Genomic DNA, 20824 nt, shown 5'->3' on the forward strand with positions numbered 1-20824 from the left:
CTATTCATGCGAAATTTTTCGATTTTCGTGCCCCAAACTTCTAAAATCCATAATTTTCGCATACGAGCTCCATTTTTGACATTATTTATATGCACGCGTAGCTAAAATTACGCTCTACAACTTTTGTTTAGACTTCGTCGGCTAATTTTGACTTTAATTTTAATATTATTATTTTTAACAGACCGGGATAGGAAAATCCGTTAAAAATTCATAACTTCTTCATCCGACATCCGTTTTCGTCAGACTTTTTACCGTTGTACTCATATGATGAGACCTTCGATTCTCGTTTAGGATGTATCGGTAAAATATCGCTCGATCTAAAATTTGAGTTTTTAGCTGTCTACTGCTAAGTTGAAACTTCGAAAAATCATAACTTCCTCATACGAAGTCAGATTTTGGCGTTCTTTTTATCGAATTTCTTGGTATAATGAATACTACGACTTTCATTTAGATTACTAAGGGTAAAAAGTAGTTTATCAAAAACTTACTTTTTACGTCATTCGGTGCCGTGCCGGTTTTGTCGCGGATCTTCGGTTGATCATAATTTCTTCGTTATAACTCGGATTTTGACGAGGTTTTCGCCTACAAATTTCTAACGAGATTCTCTACAACATCAAATAATAAAATTTTACTTATTTAAAATTTCATATTTTCGCTAAATTTCACTATTTGGCTTTTAATTGGAATCTTATAAGACTTCCAATATTTTCTGAGTGATTCTAAACATAGTTTTACTTCATTTCTAGTAAAAACCATCTGTTAGAACTCAACACTCAATTTTACATAATATTTCATAATTTTATTCATTACAAAACACGATTTTAAAACGTGTATGTTACAAATACCTCCTCCTTTTGAGGATTTCATCCCCGAAATTACATCGATTAAAATAAATGGGGATATTTTGCTTTTATCTCATTCTTATTCTCCCAAGTATAGTTTGGGCCACGATGGTGTTTCCATTTGACAAGCACCAATTCTACTTCTTTATTGCGTAACTTAGTTGTTCTTTCATTCACGATTTCTTTAGGCTCTTCTACATATCTTAACTTATTATCCAATTTCACTTCGGATAATGGAACTGTCTCATCGTAGATGCTCAAGCATTTGCGCAGATAACTTACATGAAACACATCATGAATACCCGCCAAATCTTCAGGCAATTCTAAGCGGTAAGCTTGCTTTCCAATTCTCTGGATGATTTTGAAAGGACCAACAAATCTAGGACTCAACTTTCCTTTCTTCCCAAATGGCATAAGGCCTTTCCATGGGGATACCTTCAGCATCACGAAATTACCCACTTGAAATTCTATAGGTCGTCTTCTCTTTTCCGTATAGGACTTCTGTCGATCCTGGGCCGCTTTCATTCTTTCTCGTACGATTTGAATCTTGTCGGTGGTGTCTTGAATCATTTCTGGGCCTCCAAGGATCTTCTGTCCTACATCACGCCAACATAACGACGTACGGAATTTGCGACCATATAATGCTTCATATGGTGGCATTTTGATTGAAGTGTGGTAACTGTTATTATACGAAAATTCGACAAGCGGTAAGTATTTATCCCAGTTACCACCGAACTCCAAAACACATGCACGAAGCATATCTTCTACTGTCTGGATTGTTCTCTCTGTCTGGCCATCTGTCTGAGGATGATAAGCGGTGCTGAGAGCAACTCGAGATCCCAATTCGCGTTGCATACTCGCCCAAAAGTGAGAAGTGAAGCGAGTATCGCGATCGGAAATGATATTTAGTGGCACACCATGTCTTGCAACAATTTCATCCAAGTATACTTGTGCGTATTTCTCCATTGGAGTCGTTTCACGCATGGCGAGAAAATGTGCACTCTTTGACGGTCGACGATTACCCAAATGCTATCATTCTGTCTAGCAGTATTTGGCAATTTGGTAATAAAATCCATGGACAGCTCTTCCCACTTCCATACAGGAACACTAAGGCTTTCTGGAGTTCCATAAGGTTTTTGGTGTTCTGTTTTGACTTGTAAGCATACTAAGCATTCCTGTACATATCTTCCAATGTCTCTCTTTAATACAAGCCACCAATAATCAGCTCTTACATCATAGTACATTTTACTTGTACCAGGATGTATTGATAGCTTAGACTTATGCGCTTCATCTAAAATCTTCTGTCTTAATCCACCAATCTTTGGAATCCATATCCGATTCTTAAATACTTTTAATCCTCGTGGATCATCAAGTAAAACATCGGCATAATGTACCATTCCTTCCTTCTTTACATTTTCTGACTTTAAGGCTTCAACTTGCCACTTCTCTAGTTCATCAAGAATGGTGAACTTCACCGTAGTGTGAGTAATAGTATAACACATACTATTACGATAAACTTTCCTACTAAGTGCATCTGCAACCACATTAGCCTTTCCAGGATGGTACAGGATTTCACAATCATAGTCCTTGATCAGCTCCATGGCTCGTTTTTGTCTCATATTCAGAGTTTGCTGACTGAATACATACTTGAGACTCTTGTGGTCGGTAAATAATTGGCATTTCGTACCAAAAAGGTAATGTCTCCAAAGTTTTAGGGCAAATACTACTGCAGCGAGTTCAACATCATGAGTGGGATAATTCTTTTCATAATCTTTCAGTTGTCTTGAGGCATAGGCTATCACTTTACCACACTGCATCAACATACAAGCGAGTCCCAATCTTGAAGCATCACTATATATGGAGAAATCATCATCACCTTCTGGGAGTGATAAGATGGGAGCATGACTCAAAAGATATTTTAGAGTTGAGAAAGCTTTTTCTTGAGCTTCACCCCTTTCGAACTTCACTTCCTTCCGTGTAAGACTTGTGAGAGGTACGGCTATACGAGAAAAGTCTTTAATGAATCTCCGGTAATATCCCGTGAGACCTAAGAAACTTCGAATTTCAAAAGCGTTACGGGGCACTTCCCAATTTTGAATGGCTTCAATTTTGATGGGATCTACAGATATACTGTTACTAGAACTAATATGGCCGAGAAATTGAACTTGACGGAGCCAAAATTCACATTTCGAGAATTTAGCATAAAGTTTCTCCTTTCGAAGAAGTTCTAAGATTTCACGAATATGAACGGCATGATCGGCTTCAGACTTGGAATAGATTAGAATATCGTCAATGAATACGATGACAGACTTATTGAGCATTAGGCGGCACACTCGATTCATCATATCCATGAATACAGCAGGAGAATTTGTCAAACCGAATGGCATTACAAGGAATTCGAAATGCCCATAACGAGTACGGAAAGCAGTCTTCGGTACATCTTGCTCTTGTACTTTCAACTGATGATATCCAGATCTCAAATCAATTTTTGAGAAATAGCTAACACCATGAAGTTGATCGAATAAATCATTAATGCGAGGTAGTGGGTACTTGTTCTTGATAGTCACCTTATTCAGTTCACGATAATCAATGCACATTCACATCGATCCATCCTTCTTCTTGACAAACAATACTGGTGTTGGATAAGGTGTCTAAGTCCATAACTTATTTGGTATATACTTGACCCGACCGTGCATGGTCCATTTGGGTTGCATTTCATCCAAACTATTTATGGATAATTTTATGAGAGGTATACACATATGTTTATTAATATATTGTAAGTTATAATATATTAATATGAAGTCATGTTATTTAATTAGTTTTAGTCTTAAATTAATTATGAATTAATTTAGAGATTAAAAGAAAGACTAATTAAATTGTGGGCTATTATATTTTATATAGTGTGGGCTAATACTCATTTGTTAATGGGCTAAGCTAATATGGAAGTCCATGGATGATCCATGGAGCTTTTAACCCATGGATCCTTGGAAAAGGAAAGGTCATGCGTTATTAGGGGTTCGCCCTAATCATGTACACTATATAAGCATGCTTATGTTGCATGAAATATCCACTAGTGAAACTAGTGTAACTAGAGTATGTGTGTTTGTGTGTGACCGATTTCATAAGTGTGTATACACTCTCGCAAAGTTTTCCAAGAGTTTGTGGTGATTTGTGATTCCATTTGAGGCATTCACACTATTGGTGCTTGGCCCTCAAACTCCTTAAGAATCAAACTCATCATCAAAAGGTATGTAATCTCATCTAATTCTTTTATGTTTAAAAGTACCCCATGCCATGTTAGATAGGTTATGAACCTTGGAAAAATTATTATTTTGCATGTATTTAGACAAACATAGATCCAAGGTTTCTTAGGGTTGCATGCACACTTAGGAAGTGTTAGATTGCTCAAAACCCAACAGTGGTATCAGAGCCTAGGCTTGCTTGTTTGAATACTTGATGCAAATTGCTGAAAATCGAAGTTTATGTGCTGTCTGCACAGCAGACTTGCCGAGTCCATGAAGGGACTCGACGAGTCCAAGACAAAATTCATCCAACTCGGCGAGTTGATTCATGCACTCGACGAGTTGGACCCCCAGACAGCATATCTTCGAGTTTTGGTGCTGGAATTGGTCTAGAATCATTACCTTACACTGTTTTGGACTCATAAAACATGTTTTTGATGTGGTAATGATGATGGTGGACTAATTTCAAAGTTATAATCAAAATTTCAAGTTTATATGTGTTCATATGATTCTTGAAATTGTTGATGTGGATATTCATGTTCATATGAGTTTCGTTAGATCATAGGAATTATTTGCAAATTGTTTGTTAGTTAATTCTTGATCTTAATGTGTTTTAATGGAATTCTTAATTTGTCCTCAAGTTATAGAATTCCAAGAGGTTTTCTTTTAAATGTTTTTTTAAGAAGTTGTAGGTTACATTTTCTTGAAGGGTTTTTTCCATAAATGTTTTATGGACTCCATAACTTGTCCTCAAGTTATGGATTTCAAGAGAATCTTCATTAAAAGTATTAAACACTTAATTAAAACTCATAAGTTATGAATATCCAAAAGTTTATGAATTGTTCGAAACTTGCCCTCAAGTTTTGGAATTTGGAAAAGTTTCACACACTTTAATAAACTTTAATTCCAACACTTAGAATTTTAAAAGTTAAAATTCAACACTTATACTATTTATAACATTAATGGTTAATTATATATATATATATATATATATATATATATATATATATATATATATATATATATATATGTATAAGAACAAGTCGTTTTACCATTAGTAGGCCTCATTCACGAAGCCGGTCTATAAGGTGGGTATAAGGTTGTTGCCTATAAAATGGCGACTTAATGGGTGTATACTCTCACCCACCGCTTGCTTGATCGGTGGAGGGTCGTTAGCCGAACGGGTAGGACAATGACTTTAAATTCTCATTAAAAGTATAATGATTATTATAAAGTAACTAAATATTTTTTATTTAATTCCCAATCTTAGTTACTTTAGGAAAAATGTGAATTTGGTGCTAGCCCATGGAATTCACACTTTGTACCTTACCAAGTCGTTGGTGGAGCGTGTGTGGTTAACCAGCACACTAACTTGGACTAGTAAGGACCACGAAGGGTGACTTAATGTTTTTCATAGATCAATGGAGCGTGTGTGGTAACCGGCACATTGATTAGGTGATATTATTAAGGGTACCAAGTGAATTGGTATGGTTATTCACACCTTGTTTTGTGATCCTCGGCATCCCAGTCACAAAATTTGAGAGGGCACACTCGAGATTGAAACATGCCATTGAAAAGTTCAATGAATCTCAAAAGATCTAGGAATTTCAAATCCAATTAAAACCTAATAAATTATTTCGTTTTTCATGGTGGAAATTGGTGAATCGTCATTCGCCTACCTTCAAATATTTTATAGCTTGGATTACGGCATCCCTCTTCCAAGTTATAAAATATTGTGTTGGGTCCTAGCCTTAATATTTCATATTGGGTGTTATATTAAGGGTTTTGAATCAACTAACTTGATTTTCTCCCATTATAGATGCCTGGTTCAGACAACTATGATCTTCCCAAATCTCTTGAAGATGGTGTCCCTCAACATCATGCTTCACTTCCTCCACCTCCTCTAATTATTCTCCCTCACCCACAAGTTCTTAAAAAGTTTAAAGTCACTCAATCCCTATTGGCAAGCATAGTCTTTGTGTGCTCACATCTTGGAGATAAAGTCACATATTGACAAGCCGGGAGAGTTAGGTGTCAAAGTCTCGTGAAAGTTGGATGTTCAATCACTTTCTTAGTAACATAGTGAGTCTCTTTGGGACTACTATGAGGCAGACTATGACATGACCCTTAATGTTGTTATCTATTTGCTTGGTGTTGTGGAATCAGCAATGATTTGGAACACCAGTAAAGCAAATTTGATTAAAAGAACAACATCCCAAGTCTTAAATGGACATTAACAATGGTAGCATTGGATATCTAGAAAAAGATTTCTCTTCCCAATGGAAAGGGATCGGCTATAGTCAACTCGGTTGACCAAATGGTAAAGAGAAAGGCTAAGTCTGAGATAGTCTCATGTGCCATTACCAAAGGGTCCATGTGTTTTGTTGCCAAAGGAAGGGGCATTGGTTGCGAAGCTACCATATTTACCTGAAAGATCATAAGATTGATCAAGTCAAAAAGTTTGACTCTACTTCAGTTAAAGTCCACTTTCTAACTTTATTAAGTTCCTATTTGGAGATTCTTACTACATAATGTGAATGGGTCACATGCTGATGTTTTAAGAGTCAAAGAAAAGATAGGAAGCTTAAAGTAAGTATATGTTGATTCTGATTGCGAAGGTGGGTTTCGATCGCATGGTTTGGTAATCAGAATTTTGAGGTGTTGCTTAAGAGTTATAATATATTGCTTATGAATAGATAACAACAAGGTTTTCATATGGATTGTAAGGATAAGTTTTTCCGCAAAGTTTTAAAATAAAAGAAAAAAAAAAGGGTTTTAATTTTATTTATTTTAAAAATATCCTTACAATGACATCTATGGAAAATTGTTGCTTATATGTTTCCAGTAATAGCAATATTGGAAAGTGGATTTGATTCTTTCATTTGTGATAGTGTCTGAATTTACCAAATGAAGAAAGTTTTTCATCACCCAAGTTTCAATTGAACAGAAACTTGGAATCATACAAGTTGTATTGTATGATGAATGAGAATTTTCATCTTTGAAAATTAAGACTAATTCTTTAATCACATGTATATGTGAGTCAATTGAAGGACTAAAGAATTAGGTACACTGGGTGTGCGTTGGTCAAGGTCCACCACAAAGATTGATTTGTCATGATTTACTAAAGATTAGTAAATATGATTATACTTATAAGGTTAAGTATAATTCTATAACATTGGAAAGGTTACAATGTATGACAAAACAAATGAGAATAATCAAATTAGGTAGAAAGATAAAAGTTTCTCAAATCTGAAAGGATGGGAGAGTACTTTAGTATCATATTTCATGATCATCTTAATGATTATGAAACCATATCACAAATTCATACTCTAGGGACATCTTAGTGCATTGTTATGGCTAAGAAGAGAGGTCATGAATTGTTGGATTGGTTAAAATCAAGAAGATGAGTCATACTTCGTTCCAAAACAATTCTTAGAGTCACACTCCAAGATTGTAACCTTGAGTGACATAAAGGAAGATTTATTAACACTAGTCAAATGTAAGAGTAAAATGTTTTCTACTCTTGTACATTTGAGATTGGTAAGTTGTGATGTCTTGGATGAGACACAGACCAACAAAGACCAATTGTGTAAAGTGTTAGTCTTGATAAGAATCCGCACTATCCCTTGAATATTTGTTTTGTCAAGGAATAGTTCTTGACTGAGGAAACTTATATGTCAAGGGGACAGTGGGAGCCTTAAAGATCCTGAAAGAGTTTCAAGATTTAATCAAGAGTAAAACCTGTAATTTATCACTAGCACACCACTTAAGGTTTGCAACCTATCGTGTTCACATAATTCTTATTTCTGTACCTACTTCAAATAAGTTGAATTTGCATGTGAGTTATCAGAGTTCAACTTGGAAGCATTGGTGGGCCTTGTGCTACCAAGGTGACAAGAAACTAAGATTGAACAAGTTTAATCCATGTAAGGCTGAATTTGTCACAAACCTTATCTTGTGATTGTGGTTTTGACAAATTCACATGGATAGGAACTCATACACTATAAAATCTAAGTGTCATAAGGTTTCTCTCCGATTCATGAAAATGATGGTGAGGAAACGCTTTCAATAAGTAGATTTTACGTAGATATCAATTGTATTATTTGCATTTTCAAAAGTCGTTAGTGGAGCGCGTGTGGTTAACCGGCACACTAACATGGACTTGTGAGAAATGGCAAATGCCTAAGCAATTTATACTATGATTACGGCATCCCTTTTCATAGTTCTTGAAATTGCTTAGACACACAGGTGAGCTATCTACGGAAAGGTGTATGAATCTAAATTTCAGAAGTCCAGCAGATTTTTGGAAATATGTCAGAGCTAGTGGGAGCATAAGTGTTATGCTGATAATCATCATGTTAGTGGGACCATGATTATTACGTTTAGTGTTGCAAGTTAGCAATGTTAATTATAGAAAACAAAGTTTCAATTCGTAAAGTTGCAGGGGTTGAAAAGTTGTTTTGCTATAATTAAGGGAGAGAAAATTATACTTCATTTCAATTCTAGAAGCTTACATTGAGATTTTAATCATCTTTAGTCAAGGACATATATATGAATTTTATGTCTGAATGGTTCCACTTAAGGAAATTCTATATATATTGCGTTCTCAAAATTCAATTTTGACTACGGCATCCCTCTTCATAGTTAAATTTTGAAAACATGGCGAATAAAAAATAAAAAATATTGTAGCAAAAGACTGGTCTAGTATCATGTCTTTATGTTAAACATCATGAACCGTGTCCCATATGCTTCGGATATAGGATCGATTGCATGTGCTATAATATTCATCTTTTCTAAATTTTCCAAATGCTTAAGGCATTGAGAAAGGAAAAGTCTAGAACTGGATATGACTAAAGTGATTAAGCAATTGTCGAGGACAAATCTGAGGTTCACCAAAGATTGGTTGCTCAGGGAAAGTTGGAAGTATGATGTAAGTTGTCAGAAAGGACCGTATTGACATGTTCTGAAAAGAAGTAACTCTTGTTCGGAAGTGATACTCAAATGGGACTATGGAAATGTCTCCATAGGTGGAAGTTATTCAATCTATGTAAGATTAGAAAACCTTAATGCAAGAAGGATGTTCAAAGCAATGTACTTTGAATATGAGACTTCCGTTCCATAGAAGTTGACCTTCTTTGGAATACTCTGTAATGACTGGTGACAAGGTTTTGGTGACTTTGTGAATAATCATTACAAGAGGAACATTGCATAAAAGTTTAAAATTTAATAGTTTTTTTTTTGTAAAATGATAGGAATCGGGGATTCTCACATTTACAATAAGGATTTGGGATTGTGAAATGAGTATCATTGGAATCATGTTCAATTGATCTACATCACAATGTAAGGATCATAGACAAACATAGTGTGCATACTTGGAGTATGGCATAACTATTGTTTAGAAAACAAAGTGTACATGTTAGGAGCATGGGACGACTATTGTTTTTATTCAAGTCTTAAGTTGATTATTTGAAACATTATACAATGAATAATTTGTAATCAATATGGTGATAAATAAAAGGTGGTTCTATTTATATTCAAAAGGGTTCTGAAACCATATTGGATTCGATTATTATTGTGTTTCACTTTGCATGTTTTGACTTCCAAAATAACTAGGTTATTCTTTCCGAATGACTAAGTTATTTAAACACTCCACAGTCGTTCATATGTCGGAAGTAGGTATGAATCAAGACTGTCATGAATCGAGTTTGTAGATGGCCAAATAGGTTTAGTCATAGCAATGGTTGCTACAATATTCATGAGTGCTCATAAGTTATGAGTATTGGAATAAACCCACGCTCACTTGTATCACTTCATGGAATTTATCTCGAGTGATCGTGAGACGGTAATATTATATAAATCTTCAAACCTAGAGATATGAGTTGTTACCTATGAGTTGGTTGTGCATTGATTGCACATAAACGCATCAGTAACTTGATGTTATAAAACGTGCCTTTGTGTACAATTCAACAAGTAGTAGAACAAGCATATGAGTCGAAGTTTATCTGTTCCTTCTAGAAATAGAAGCGATATCTGGGCCCCTCGATGATTTTGTTGTGACCTATGTACCGGCTGGTCAGAACTAAATTGATGTGTTCGATTAAGTTCTTTGTCAAACAAATCGAAAATCGGGAAACAAACTGTTGGACAATAAGTACGACGTTGTTCCATGTATTTGTCCGGCTGATATCATGAGAACAGAGGATTATATGATCACTCATCTAAAATGGCGCTTCATAGTTCAACAGAGTTTTCGAGAGCTACGATTGCTGGTTGGTTCCTAAATTCGATTAAGTTCTTTGTCAAACAAATCGAAAATCGGGAAACAAACTGCTGGACAATAAGTACGACGTTGTTCCATGTATTTGTCCGGCTGATATCATGAGAACAGAGGATTATATGATCACTCATCTAAAATGGCGCTTCATAGTTCAACAGAGTTTTCGAGAGCTACCATTGCTGGTTGGTTCCTAAAGTAACATACGCAAATACAGTTATTAGACTTATCCAAGTGGGAGTCTGTTAGATAAGGTGTCTAAGTCCATAACTTATTTGGTATATACGTGACCCGACCCGACATGGTCCATTTGGGTTGCATTTCATTCAAACTATTTATGGATAATTTTATGAGAGGTATACACATATGTTTATTAATATATTGTAAGTTATAATATATTAATATGAAGTCATGTTATTTAATTAGTTTTAGTCTTAAATTAATTATGAATTAATTTAGAGATTAAAAGGAAGACTAATTAAATTGTGGGCTATTATATTTTATATAGTGTGGGCTAATACTCATTTGTTAATGGGCTAAGCTAATATGGAAGTCCATGGATGATCCATGGAGCTTTTAACCCATGGATCCTTGGAAAAGGAAAGGTCATGGGTTATTAGGGTTTCACCCTAATCATGTACACTATATAAGCATGCTTATGTTGCATGAAATAGCCACTAGTGAAACTAGTGTAACTAGAGTATGTGTGTTTGTGTGTGACCGATTTCATAAGTGTGTATACACTCTCTCAAAGTTTTCCAAGAGTTTGTGGTGATTTGTGATTCCATTTGAGGCATTCACACTATTGGTGCTTGGCCCTCAAACTCCTTAAGAATCAAACTCATCATCAAAAGGTATGTAATCTCATCTAATTCTTTTATGTTTAAAAGTACCCCATGCCATGTTAGATAGGTTATGAACCTTGGAAAAATTATTATTTTGCATGTATTTAGACAAACATAGATCCAAGGTTTATTAGGGTTACATGCACACTTAGGAAGTGTTAGATTGCTCAAAACCCAACAACTGGAGCACCCCAGGGAGAGGTACTCGGTCGAATAAAGCCTTTGTCAAGTAATTCCTATAGTTGGATCATCATTTCTTTCATCTCGGCTGGTGCAAGACAATAAGGAGTCTTTGCGATCGGAGCAGCACCGGGCACAAGGTTAATTCGAAATTCTACTTGTCTGTCTAGAGGAAGTCCAGGCAGATCATCGGGATATTTGTTAACAATGGGAATATCATTTACACTTTTATTCTCCTTTCTTGAGATGTCAATTGTATAGGCCAGATAGATAGGACAACCTTTAGATATGAATTTACGAGCTTTGAGGAAAGAGATTATTTTTAAGATTTTTTGTTCACCGTAGACATGAATAGGATTTTCCCTTTCAATAGGAATGCGTATCATCTTTTCGTAACACAAGAGTTCTGCATGGTTCTTTGACAACCAATCCATGCCGAGAATAATATCGAAATTAGGCAAGGAGATAGGGATTAGGTTAGCAAGAAAATTATAACCTTAAATTTCTATGACACAATCCCTATAGGTATTATCAGCAAGTAATGATATACTTCCTGCAGTATCTACGTGAAATGGTTGCGCGAGTGCATAGCAAACAGTTTGAAAAGAATGCGCAAATTCATAAGATATTAAAGAATCCGAGGAATCAGAATCAAATAAGATGTGAGCAGGTCTAAAGTTGACAAGAAATGTACCCGTCACGACATTTGGGTCCTCACGTGCTTCCTCTGCGGTACTCTGGAATGCACGACCCTTAGCTTTTGGAACCTCCTCCTTTTTACCTGGAGTATTCTTCGGTTGTTGGACAGGGACTTGAATTCTCGCTGGTTGTTGAAAAGAATCTTGACTTCCCGTTACTTGGCTGGTAAGAGTAGGGCAAAAACGCTTCTTGTGGCCAGTAATACCACATGCATAACAAGTCACATCCTTCCTTGGGCAAGCTGGCTTGATATGACCTGTTTCTCCACACCCATAACAGACAATGGATTCCTTGTCTATTTCGCATTGACCCAGATGATTCCTTCCACAAACGCGACATGACGGTGATTAAATAGAAAAAGATTGTGACCTACCATGGCCACGAAAAACACTCTGAGATTGTGCTTGCTTGCTAGGATCAGTTCGAATAGATTAAGCTGGTGGAATAGTGGAAGCAGGAGTAGTTCTTTCAGTACGTGGATGCTTTGGAATAGTAAGAGTGGCACCACGTATTTCTAAGTCGGCTCACGTCTTCGAGCATACTCAACAGCTTTATCGAATGACAGAACATCCCGGTTGACAACGAAATCATGAATTTCGTGTCGTAGTCCCTCCATGAATAACTGAATTTTCTCGTCTTCAGTTGGAATATACTTCGTAGAAAACCTTGATCTTTGATTAAATTGAGTTTCATACTCATTCACAGTCGTTCCTCCTTGTTTAAGCTTGAGGAATTCCTTCTCCAATCTTCTCCTCATATCCAGAGGACAATACTTCTCTAGCACACGAGTCTTGAACAACTCCCAGGATAAGTTCTCCTGGTCACATCCATCGAGAGCTTCATATGTTGCTTCCCACTAGACTAAAGCTTCTCTAATGAGCATTGCAAAAGCAAAATAGCCTTGTCTTCATCATCCACATGAGAAACACGAAATACTTTCTCGGTGTTCTGAATCCAAGTTAGAACAAATATAGGATTAAGGACACCAGAAAACTCCGTAGCACCACTACTCTTGAAATCTTTGAACGAGGGATGCTTCAACTTTCTGCTTGAAGATTCTCCAGTGACTTTCTCTTTTCCTTTATCATCATTCTTTTTGTGTTCTTCAAGAGTTTGTCGAATAACACCAGTAAGTTTACCTAGAAGTTGCTCCTCACAGGGAGATACTGGAGTATTCACTTCCTCGGGTTGAGGATCTCTCCCAACATCAGGGATATGGCTACTTACTTGTTCAGCCATCGATCTAAAATACGGAGTAAGATAGTATTTTAGAATATTAGGGTTTACTATTACCTAATATTTTTACTTATATATTTCCTATGGTTTGTATCCCTAGACTTACAGTGATTAAGTTCATATATTGAACTTCCTATAGTTTAAGTCTAAATACCAATCCGTGGAATTTAGTTCGCTTAAACTACTTCTCTGATACCATGATTGAAAGACCCCAACTTTCGTATTTTTTAAAGACCCAAACTTTCGTACTTCAGAATATCATTACTCCAAAACATGCTATTTGCATATTCATAAAAGTAATATTTTACATTGATATAAAGGATTTACAAACTATTGGATACAAACCTTCTATTACAAAGTGTTATATATATTATATAACTACCCAGGATATTGTAATTTATACAAACATAAAAAGTAGTACAAAAGTACTATTACAAACTATTCTACATCTTTCAATAGTATGTAAACATACTAGTTATTTATCACCTGCAATTGTTAAACATTGATAGGGTAAGCGGTGATGCATAGTGAGTTCAAAAATATATACAATATAATGTTATGCCATATATATATACTTCAATGTGGCAAAGCAAAGAGGAACAACAAGATGTATGTGAGATCATGTGACAAGCGTTCATATCAATCAAAGACATTATTCAAAGATATTCTTTTCAATTCTTGATATACATCAATAAAGCTTTGGCCCAAATGGTATAGATGACATGCAATTTCTGATTAACATCTTGTTAGATTTCAGGCTTATAGTCCTGTCTAACCATTTGCCAATGCCATAGAATAGAAGTCATTCTCTTACGGAGACATGCTCTACATGTCCAAAGGCTACGTACCAGTACCAATGTGAATCTAAGTCCTTTCACTGATCACATGGTCAAAGGTATTACAATTGCTATAAACATAGCAAATAACACGAGAAAATAACTCGGAATAATAATACTGAAAAGCACATAGCACATATAACACATAACATACAATTGTTCCTATATATTGAACTCACCTTATGTTAACCGGGGGTTAAAATAGTAATTTGGACAACACTTCGGCTTTAAATATGCCTTTCAATGTTGAAAACCGGGAGCTTGATTGAAAACCGGGCTCTGCGAAGGTAGGGCTTCAAAACCGAAAAGATAAAATTTTCGGGCTTCTCGGGGGTCTCGGGACGTGTTTCGGGTGCTAAAATTGATTTCGGGGCTTCGGGGAAAGTTAATATGAAGAAAATATGGAAAGAGGGGCTAAAAGTGGCAAATTTTCAAAGTTAGTCGGAAGGGTTCGCAGGTCCTCTTTATATAGGGCCGAGGTTCAGAGCTAGTTTAAGCAGCAAAGCTCGGTGGCAGCAGCGGAGCGAAGCAGGTGGCGCGAGAGGGGAGGCTCGGATGCGAGGTTTGGCTGTGAGGCTGGTAGGCGAGGCGTGTCTCGCTCCTGCTGGACCTCTGCTTCGGTGAATCAGGGAAGAACGCGCGTCGGAAGCAAGCAGCGAAGCAACTCGGTGGCAAAGGCAATGCGAAGCGCACGTCGGATCCGGATTCGCTCGCACCTCGGTCCACTCAGCTCGCGACACGTGAAGCTTCTCGGTTCGGCCACGTCTCCGGTGACACTACTGCTTCGTGCGAGTGACGTGTCCGGGCACTATTCATGCGGAATTTTTCGATTTTCGTGCCCCGAACTTCTAAAATCCATAATTTTCGCATACGAGCTCCATTTTTAACGTTCTTTATATGCACGCGTAGCTAAAATTACGCTCTACAACTTTTGTTTAGACTTCGTCGGCTAGTTTTTACTTTAATTTTAATATTATTATTTTTAACAGACCGGGACAGGAAAATCCGTTAAAAATTCATAACTTCTTCATCCGACATCCGTTTTCGTCAGACTTTTTACCGTTATACTACATATGAAGAGACCTTCGATTCTCGTTTAGGATGTCTCTGTAAAATATCGCTCGATCTAAAATTCGAGTTTTTAGCTGTCTACTGCTAAGTTGAAACTTCGAAAAATCATAACTTCCTCATACGAAGTCAGATTTTGGCGTTCTTTTTATCGAATTTCTCTGTTTAACGAATACTACGAATTTCATTTAGATTACTAAGGGTAAAAAGTAGTTTATCAAAAACTCACTTTTTACGTCATTCGGCACCGTGCCGGTTTTGTCGCGGATCTTCGGTTGGTCATAACTTCTTCCTTATAACTCGGATTTTGACGAGGTTTTCGCCTACAAATTTCTAACGAGATTCTATACAACATAAAATAATAAAATTGTACTTATTTAAAATTTTATATTTTCACTAAATTTTACTATTTGGCTTTTAGTTGGAATCTTATAAGACTTCCAATATTTTCTGAGTGATTCTAAATATAGTTTTACTTCATTTCTAGTAAAAACCATCTATTAGAACTCAACACTCAATTTTACATAATATTTCGCAATTTTATTCATTACAAAACATGATTTTAAAACGTATATGTTACAATTATCAACTAAAAACTCTTAATACTGTCAATTTCACAGGTTAATGCACAAAATTCAGCACTTAATGCGATCAATTCACAGTTTAATACAAAGAATTCACACATTATATGTGCAATTTATAGTTTAAACAGAAAATTTACATCTTAATGCAATCAATTCTCAGTTTAAAACACAAAAATAATAGTTTAATACAACAAAGTCATACTTTAATACACTAAAAATATGCATTTACAAATATATTATCAACTTAAAACTCTTACTGTAGTCAAAATTCATAGGTTAGTGTACAATATGCATAGCTTAATGCAATCAATGCACAGTTTAATATACAAAATTAACAACTTAATATAGACAATACACAATTTAAACAGAAAATTTACAGCTTAATGCATTTAATTCATAGTTAAACACAAATATCACAACTTAATAGACAGAATGAAGTAGATCTGAAGAATGAAGTAGATATGGAGGTTATTGGACATCTGGAGGCGACAAAGAGCTTCATGCTCCATCATCTCTTATTCTAGTAAAGCGGATCAAAGAGTTTTCTTGTGGTTCATCATATCTAAATGTCGGTAGTTTGGAGAAGAAGCACAAATCATAGATCTGAAGGTGTACAAGGTCAGATCTGGTGTTTCGTTGATGATAGTTGGAGTTCGATAGTGATGGTGGTAGCTGGCAGCAATAGTTACATATCTGGTGGTTCTTTGGATCGTAGATCTAGACCTGAGAAGGTGAAGTCGCTAGATAACTTCAGATTTGAGAGGCCGAAGGCGTTTGATGAGTTTTTTTGGTGGTCTAAAGCCATAGTTGAGAAGCAGGTGGTGGAGGGAGGTAACGGCGGCGGTGGCAGGAGGCTGTCAGTGGTAGTGACGGCGGAAATAGGTTGTAGAGTTGTTAAAAGAGTTTGAGATTTTCTTGCAAAAATATTCGAGATGTGTTTACTTGATCCGAATGGTTGGTGATATGTTTCTGGAAAAAAAAAATCGAAAAACTTGGAATAGACAAAAAATAAATAAATAAATAAATGTAAATGGTTCTTGGGTCCTTAACTTTTAATGATTTTCATTTGAAATTTTAGCTATATACATTTACCTAACAGAAAAATAAACAAGGATTACTCATCCGTGGTTTTGATTTGATAAGATCCCAGAGATTGAGGTTGTCCCATCTAAACACGTGTTTTGATACCATGTACAAAATTTTGAATTCCTTTTCCAACAACAAAAGAAGCATGAGTAAGCCGCACTCAAGCCTTTAATTTTTTAAATTTTTTTCTACCACCATTCTTTGACATTTTTTACGCAACCTGCCTGATGTAACTCACTATATCATAACCCATTTTATTAAGCTTAAGTACTTGATGTTAAACAAGTATAAAGTAAGAAATATATACCGAGTATAGATCAGTGAGAGATGTACCCATCTTGACACATCTGAAAAAGTAAATATGGGCCCTTATTTAATTGAAAGGTAATGGAATAGGACCCGAAAAAGTAAATATGGACCCTTATTTAATTGAAAAAGTAAATATCAGTAGGTGTGAGCATGGGCTCCTTCAATATACATGTACAAATATACATACAATAGCTTCAAAGTTGAAACCAATAACTTTGGAATCAATTAAAATTTAAAACATGACAAGATTAATATGATTATTCAACACGTTCCCATGGCATAAATCAAATCATTACTACGACAACCAGAGGTGAGAAAGTGGTTTCCCTTTTTTGCAAGAGACTACACAATCCAAAACAATCTCCTTCATCTGTTTCTCAACATCTTCCAAAGGGAGGCATGCATTGATTATCTGTTATGGAATCATCAAAATCAAATGTAAAACAACAAAAGCTTTAATTTTAAAACAACTTATTTTGTTTTGTTACCTTCCATGATGGATCAGTAAGCATCTCATAATACTTGGCAACATTCTTCTGAAACTCCAGCTGCTCATATCTCTCACCTCCATAACCACCTCTTTCAGCAGCTTTCTACAAAACTCCAACATACCATAACCATATTGCCAAACAAACAACCATCTAAAATTACAAAAACTAATTAAAAAAAAAAAAAAAAAAAAAAAAAAATACTTCTGGAGGTATGTTGAGGTACATGACCAGATCAGGTGCCAACAGTCCCACCTCAGGAGCCTGCACCACCACCACCACAACAACAGTGTGTTTCAAAAAGCACTAGCAACTTGGAAAATAAGATAATGAGTAAATTACCGAAATCATCCCTATGGTTTGGTAAAAATTGCATGTTTGGTCCCCTAACGTTTTTTTTGCACTCGGATGGTTTGATTTTGTTGAGTTTTTCGTCCCTATGGTTTGGTCAAAATTGCATGTTTGGTCCCTAACTTTACGTACGTAAGGGACGAAAAACGCAACAAAATCAAACCAAAGGGACGATCCGAGTGCAATAAAAAAGTTAGGGACCAAACGTGCAACTTTGACAAAACCATAGGGACGATTTCCGTAATTTACTCTAAGATTAAGCATTTAAGCCTATGAATATGACCTTACACCATTCGATATCAAGACCTTTAGCAGATGAGAAAGCCACACCTGAATAAGAATACCGGTCAACAATCAGGGAAATCCCACTTTTAAGCTTAGCCTCCATTAATGATCTGTATAAGAATAACGATTAAATCAAGAATCGTTTCAAATCCACCATGAAAGCAAATTGCCAAATTCAACCTTTTCTCCCAACGATTTGCACTGAAGAGTAGATGAATTGTGTGATCATCCAATTGAGATTGATTGGTAAGATAAGAAGAAATCATTTTCCCCACAGCAGTATCTCTATCTGGAAAGCGCCATGATTCTACAGGATATCCAAGACTATTCAAGTATGAAAGTAGCCTTGCAGACTGTGAGGTCTTCCCACTTCGATCCAAACCTTCTAGAACAATAAGAGCACCTCTTGCTTTAATTTCTCCATTACTTTCCATGTGAACCTTTTGGGAACAACACTTGACTGAAAACCGGAGGTTTAATGATCGTTGTACAGTAGTTACAGCTCCAAAATTTCTACAGTAAATAAGTGTAATGTTAAATTTGGTGATAAATAAGTATAAACTAAAAAGATATATATATTAACTTACAAAAACTTAGACAAGGTGAAATGGCAAGCACGCATGTTCTTCGACCCCACAACTGAATTTAATTATTTAACAAAAAAATCATCTTCAGAGAACAAAATTTGAATGAAAAATATACTTTCCATTTGGTGGAGTTTTATTCGGTTTCAAACAGCGTAACTCTGGTGCGGTTTTAAACCACATGACTTTGGTGCAGTTTTTTGGTGTGTTTTAAATTGCTATTGACAAAAGAAATAACTCGAAGTCCATCAAGACTCAGGTTAAGTTACTGGAAATTGCTAATGAAAAATCAAGTTATGTATTGGAAATTGCTACTGAAAAAACTCAAGTTATGCAAATAGTAGAAATGGAATAACTCAGGTTAGGCTACTACAAATTGCTACAGAATAAACACAAATAACCTTCTACAAACAAACACAAAGAAATTTCAGGAGATTGCCACAGAAATTGCTAACTAATTCTAGCCGGGAATGGTAGATGACGAGAGTTTCAAGGAGTACAAACAAACAAAAACAAACAAAAATTACATACCTCCTGCAGGCGGCGATGCTGCCTGCTGGATTCTCGCAGGATATGGTGGCGATGGTTTGGTGGTGTGGTGGCGTGGCGTGGTGTGGTTAGTTATGTACCGGTGCTTGTCGGTCTGTGGATAGCTGCCGAGTGCCGGCTGGATGGCGATGCTGAACTCATGAAGTGAAAGCCGTAGACGAAGTGGTCAACAAAAAGAGACAAGAGCGGGACAGCCTACTAGCCTAGGGCACACTTTCAAGTGAAAATTAAAATCCCTTCTCTTTCTCTAAAAAAAAAAAAATAAAAAAAAAAAAAAAAAAAAAAAAAAAAATTTTTACTACTTTTTCAATAAAGGAAGAAAACAAAGGAAATGAAATTATCATTATTGATTTAGAGGATTTGAGAATAAAAAATAAAACGATTAATTTTCTTTTCATTTCTCTTCAACTCTAAAACACAAAAGAAAATTTTGTTTTCATTTTTTTCTTTTCTTTTTTTTCATGACTTTCTTTTCTTTTATTTTTTTGTTTTTTTTTGTTAAACTCGGGAACTGGGCGTTAATATTAACTAGAAGTGTTCCCCACGTTGCGGGGTTGGAAGGTGTTGCTTTTGTGTGCAAGTATAGTACATTGTCTTAACTGGTAGTCATAATTAAGTATGTTGCTATTCTCTACAGTTCGCTCTTTTACAATTTTGATGCTTAAAATAATAAAAATAAAGGATATTGCCATTTCCCAAAAAACGATCCAAATTAATGAAAGCTAAACACTAAAATGAAATTCATTGCCCTATTTTAATATTTTGTATTAAGATACGCTAAAAACCCACCTAACATCAGCCCAATGAAACGCATTTGGATGAACCCTCAACCCTTCATGTTTCGGTTCCACACACATAAATCTATCGGACAACCTTTATGTGTGCCTCACACGAACCCAATGGAAAGATAGTATGGTTTTGGGTAAAAAATAAAAAGAAATTGAACAAAAGAAATATAAACAAAAAGGTTTAAATGAGAAGTAAATTTCTATTTAGTGTATTTACCATCTAAATATATTTATAAAAAAAAAAAAAAAAAAAAAGAACGTAACAAATAGCAATTTAATTCGTGTTTTGGTAAATAATTAAATAAATTGCAAAAGGAAAAAAGGAAAATGTGTAAATTCAAAGTACATTGCTATTTAGTGCGTTTACCATCTAAAAATGGAAAATGTATCATTATTATTTAGTGCATTTACCATCTAAAAATGGAAATTGTATCTAATGGCAATGTACTTTGGTTTTTGGTAATAAAATTCAAAACAATTTGCACAAAACTGAAAAAATATGTAAATTCAAAATACATTGCTATTTATTGCATTTACCGCCTAAATTTAAAGAAACATAAATGGAAATATTTTTTGGT

The 20824-nt window shown here is 35.5% G+C and overlaps 1 protein-coding gene across 2 annotated transcripts; it reads right to left on the reverse strand.

The window, feature by feature from the left end:
- Positions 1-17294: 17294 nt before the first annotated feature.
- Positions 17295-19658, reverse strand: LOC145031055 (thymidylate kinase-like). Of its 2 annotated transcripts, XM_078979513.1 has the most exons (7): positions 19441-19658; positions 18913-18964; positions 18506-18838; positions 18324-18435; positions 17894-17953; positions 17690-17794; positions 17295-17613 (listed from the first exon to the last, which is right to left on the reverse strand). In XM_078979513.1, the coding sequence occupies exons 2-7, from the start codon at positions 18945-18947 to the stop codon at positions 17497-17499; spliced, it is 762 nt and encodes a 253-aa protein (XP_078835639.1). In that variant the 5' UTR covers positions 18948-18964; positions 19441-19658; the 3' UTR covers positions 17295-17496. The 2 variants fall into 2 exon arrangements, with proteins under 2 accessions (XP_078835639.1, XP_078835640.1); XM_078979514.1 differs by lacking the exon at positions 18913-18964 and having other exon boundaries at positions 19441-19656.
- Positions 19659-20824: the final 1166 nt, after the last annotated feature.

Source organism: Lactuca saligna, chromosome 2 (genome assembly GCF_052625555.1).
Source record: "Lactuca saligna cultivar CGN05327 chromosome 2, ASM5262555v1, whole genome shotgun sequence".
In the NCBI taxonomy this organism is placed as follows: domain Eukaryota; kingdom Viridiplantae; phylum Streptophyta; class Magnoliopsida; order Asterales; family Asteraceae; genus Lactuca; species Lactuca saligna.